The sequence below is a fragment of the Wyeomyia smithii genome, chromosome 1 (assembly GCF_029784165.1).
Source record: "Wyeomyia smithii strain HCP4-BCI-WySm-NY-G18 chromosome 1, ASM2978416v1, whole genome shotgun sequence".
NCBI lineage: Eukaryota > Metazoa > Arthropoda > Insecta > Diptera > Culicidae > Wyeomyia > Wyeomyia smithii.
This window is the reverse complement of record NC_073694.1, coordinates 87579465-87583250: the sequence shown is the minus strand read 5'-3', so window position 1 is coordinate 87583250 and position 3786 is coordinate 87579465. Positions and strand designations below refer to the sequence as shown.

The 3786-nt window shown below is 38.9% G+C and overlaps 1 protein-coding gene across 2 annotated transcripts; it reads right to left on the bottom strand.

Annotated features, from left to right (window-relative positions):
* Positions 1-740: 740 nt before the first annotated feature.
* LOC129718036 (uncharacterized) lies at positions 741-3241 on the bottom strand. 2 transcript variants are annotated; one of them, XM_055668435.1, is made up of 3 exons: positions 2768-3241; positions 2399-2696; positions 741-2343 (listed from the first exon to the last, which is right to left on the bottom strand). In XM_055668435.1, the coding sequence occupies exons 2-3, from the start codon at positions 2656-2658 to the stop codon at positions 843-845; spliced, it is 1761 nt and encodes a 586-aa protein (XP_055524410.1). In that variant the 5' UTR covers positions 2659-2696; positions 2768-3241; the 3' UTR covers positions 741-842. The 2 variants fall into 2 exon arrangements, with proteins under 2 accessions (XP_055524410.1, XP_055524411.1); XM_055668436.1 differs by having other exon boundaries at positions 2764-3236.
* Between the last annotated feature and the right edge of the window lie 545 nt (positions 3242-3786).

The following is a 3786-nucleotide window of genomic DNA, read 5'->3' as shown; positions in this document are numbered from 1 at the left end:
AAAGTATTCTTAGTGTAGTGAGTGATTTGGTTTAGTGATTAATACAAAATGTAGTCCGCAAATGATGAAAAAAATTTGGTTGGCTGCTGAATGAATACGGTGTTGCCGTATAGAGCAATGGGTAGATTTCGTTTTCTTGGTTGCCCGACTTTAATAACAAGTTCAGAGATTCAGAGATCTGTGTTGCTAACATAAAACAGAGCGAGGAAAATAATCCGCGTTCGCGTTCGTATAATTTCTGATTTTGCCAATTGAAAAGCACGGAAAGTGAGTCTAAATTAACCTTATTTTCGATTTTGCGGAAAACGGAGTAAATAAGTATAAAAAACTAAATTTTTCGTTTCTCTCAATTGCTTTCATGAAAGAAAAAACTACCCAGTCATTTTCATTGGAGGCCCACATTTTTGTTACCGCACCAGGCCCACCAAACCATAGCAACGCCACTGACTGATAATCTATCTTTTATGAAAAAACGAAATCATTTGAACAGTTTATAATGGTATTATAACAACATTTCTCTGCAGCAACTTGCAGGAAGCATACGGGATGGTTAAACTTTGATCGCCGATTACTCGAAATAATGTTTTTGGCGCTTGGTTCGGTCTGGTCGCACGCCGACCAATTAGCCCTAAGCTGATCAGCATGGAGATTCGTAAACTGCCTCTCAGAGAATAAGATCTGCATACCATGTTTTCCCAAATTGGTCATTGCTCAAATAGAAATAAAATGAAACGATCGAATCATTTTTCTTGATTTAGTTTATTGATGGTTTTAAGTATAATTGCACTGTTATATATCGGTAGCAGTAGCACATTAGCCGCGGAACCAAATTTTGTTTGTTCCTAAGGGTAAACAATTCCGTCGCGCGTATAAGTGAAAACAATTGTTCTTATAAAATTATCCCGAACTGATTCGGACTGAGACCCAACACAGAATGTGAAACCAACGTTATCGCAGTTAACTTTAGTAACTGATTGGCTTACAGGATACCAACCGACTTTGTTGAAAACAACTCCGATTTTATACATTTTGTTACGTTGTATAAAAACTGGTCGATCAAACGAGATCTCAAGCATTGAATTGAACTGGACACGTTGATTACAATGAGTGTATGTTAGGCGGGATCCATGGGCATCGAGCAGATGGGCGTAGAGTAATTCTGAATAGCGATCGTTCCCAACGATAGTAGAACCTTGCACTTGTGTTGGCACTTCAATGCCCGTGATGCAAACTGAACGATCAACTATGAATGTTAAAGAGCAGTCTAAAACCGAAGTGTTAAGACATTCTGTTTGCTGTCGCATAATTCGACGGCAATAATATTTACGATCATAATTTGAATCATTGTTTCGTATTTCTTCAAGATAATCCGAAAAAAAAGGGCTTTCTACACTTTCCGGGTGTGCTGGAGGAATTGGTGCTGGAACCGGAGCTGGAAAACTTTTAGTTGGCAGAGGAGCAGGCTGTGGAGGCGGCACGTGCTGTGGAAATATTCCACTCGGACTAGGTCCAGACACACCAGGTCGATGAGTGGTAGAAACTCCGCTCGGGCCGGGAACTGGACTTGATGAAGATTCTGAAAATGCATTTCTTGGACTCTTGTTTGTTGTGAAACCCTCTGGCATTGGATAGCAACTGTTAGAGGTTGAAATATTCATTAAAATGGCAAAAGCTTCTGATTGCGTTAATAAATTTGTCCTAGCGGGTCCATCTGCGAACTGTTGTGGTGTTAATGACAAAAAACGAACACGCCGAATGGCATCGCGAATTGTGGGTAGCTCCTGCTGACGTACAGCGTTTGCAACAGGCACCATTACCGCACCTGCTTGCTCATTATTTACTAATCCAGTAGTACTGTTGCGTTGAGGAAGATTGTTCGACGGAGGAGCCTCTATATCAACATCAATTGGGGATTGTGGAGAACTGTTCGAGTCTTGATCTATATTTTGTTGATTTGTCTCAGAACTACGACTAACACAAAGCCCATGTTTCTCCGCATATTTGTTGATAGCCCAGAATAAATTTAGTTCAGAATCAATATTCAGTACAGCTTGATCCAGTATAGTAACAATAGTGCTCAACTCCACATCTTCAAAATTTGAATCTTGTATAACGTCGAGCGTTTTGGTACACATTATTTGCAAGCACTTTTCCATTAAACGTGGCTCTTCAAATAGTTTGGCAAATTCATAGGCTCGACAGACATTTTTGGGACATAGATCTGACCACAAAAATGTGATACACTGTTCAACAACATGAGGTAACATATATTTTTTTGCCCCATAGCACAGCTCGCAGGCCTTGTCTACAGAATTGATGCTTATTTTATCAGTGTAAATATATCTGAAAAAATATATAACATTCAAAACGAGGTGTTTTAAGGAAATCTGTAGCTTACTCTAGCAGTGATTTGAATGCTGAAGGATCCAAATCCAGGATTGGAATTGGGTCATTCTTTTCAGCTAGCCCACCATAGAACATAGCTTCGAAGACAGGTGACGCCATAGCGAGAATCAGTTTATGTCCAGCTAGCATTTGATGGTTTGGTTCTTGACCAACAAGAAAATGACAATCAGCCCATTTTCCTGTCTCAAGGAGATACTGACCACGAGACTTGATATCGTGCCGAGATATTTGCCAGTCGATAATTGGGTCCATTTTTTCACCTGATTTTACCAAATTAAAAATTACAATACCTGAAATCAATGTAAATACACGGAAACGGAATCAATAGAACTACACTAAATCTAACTTTTATATTACCGACCACTTAGATATAATCAGCAATAAACGCAAATAAGCACATAAAACAATAAAAAATATAGGGTATTTTATTTTTAAGAGAAATATATTTATTGTGATCTAGTCACTAGTGATGGTAGGGATGTGCGATACTTTATCGATGCCGCGAGTATCGATACTTTTCCTTCGATATATCGAGTATTTGGCATCGATGCTTCAGCAAGCAATATTATCGGATATCGATATATTGTCCTTTCACAAAAAAAAAATAGAATGCAGGGTATTTTTAAGAAAAAGAAGAAGCAACACCCGCAACCAGCTAGCTGGCATCTCTATCTTATTTGCTTTGCTCCGTTAGGAGCTAACATCACTGCGGATCCGCAATTTGCGGGCCCCATTGACAGATGCTATGTTATGCGTATGAAAAGTGGCGGTGATATGCTATCTCGTTTACACACACGCTGAGATGTTAGTCCTCGAAACATGGCGAGATGCCAGCTAGCTGCCCGCAACTGACAGACATCTCAAACACTGGTAAAAAAGTGCTGTAAGGAATTGCACTCGATACACGTTCAACTGGGGATAGTGAAATGTTCGTAATTGAAATACAAAAATATCCGAATAAGTTTTATTCTCTACACCTCATTAGTTAATTAGAGTCTTTGTATTTGTTTCTTAGGTTTTCGTTTGTCTTGATCGAGCAAAGAATATCATATTCATCATCAAATTCATGTACGATTTATTGCCATCAGCGATGGGCACCATTTCGCCTATTTTTAGATCGGTTAGTGAATATGATACGACAACATCGGGTACGGGTTTGTTGAAGTTCGCATGCTTTTGGTGATTTGATGTATTTATCACAACAATGCCATGATATATAAAATAAAAGTCGTGGGACAGCTATGTCTATAAGGCTCAGTTTTGAAGATGCAGAAGACAGACAGAAACGATGCGCCGTAGACTTTTGCGGTGCTGGAAAACATTTATGTTATCTCAGGCAACAAATTTTCAAAAAAAAAAAAAAAGACTTTCAGAAGCATA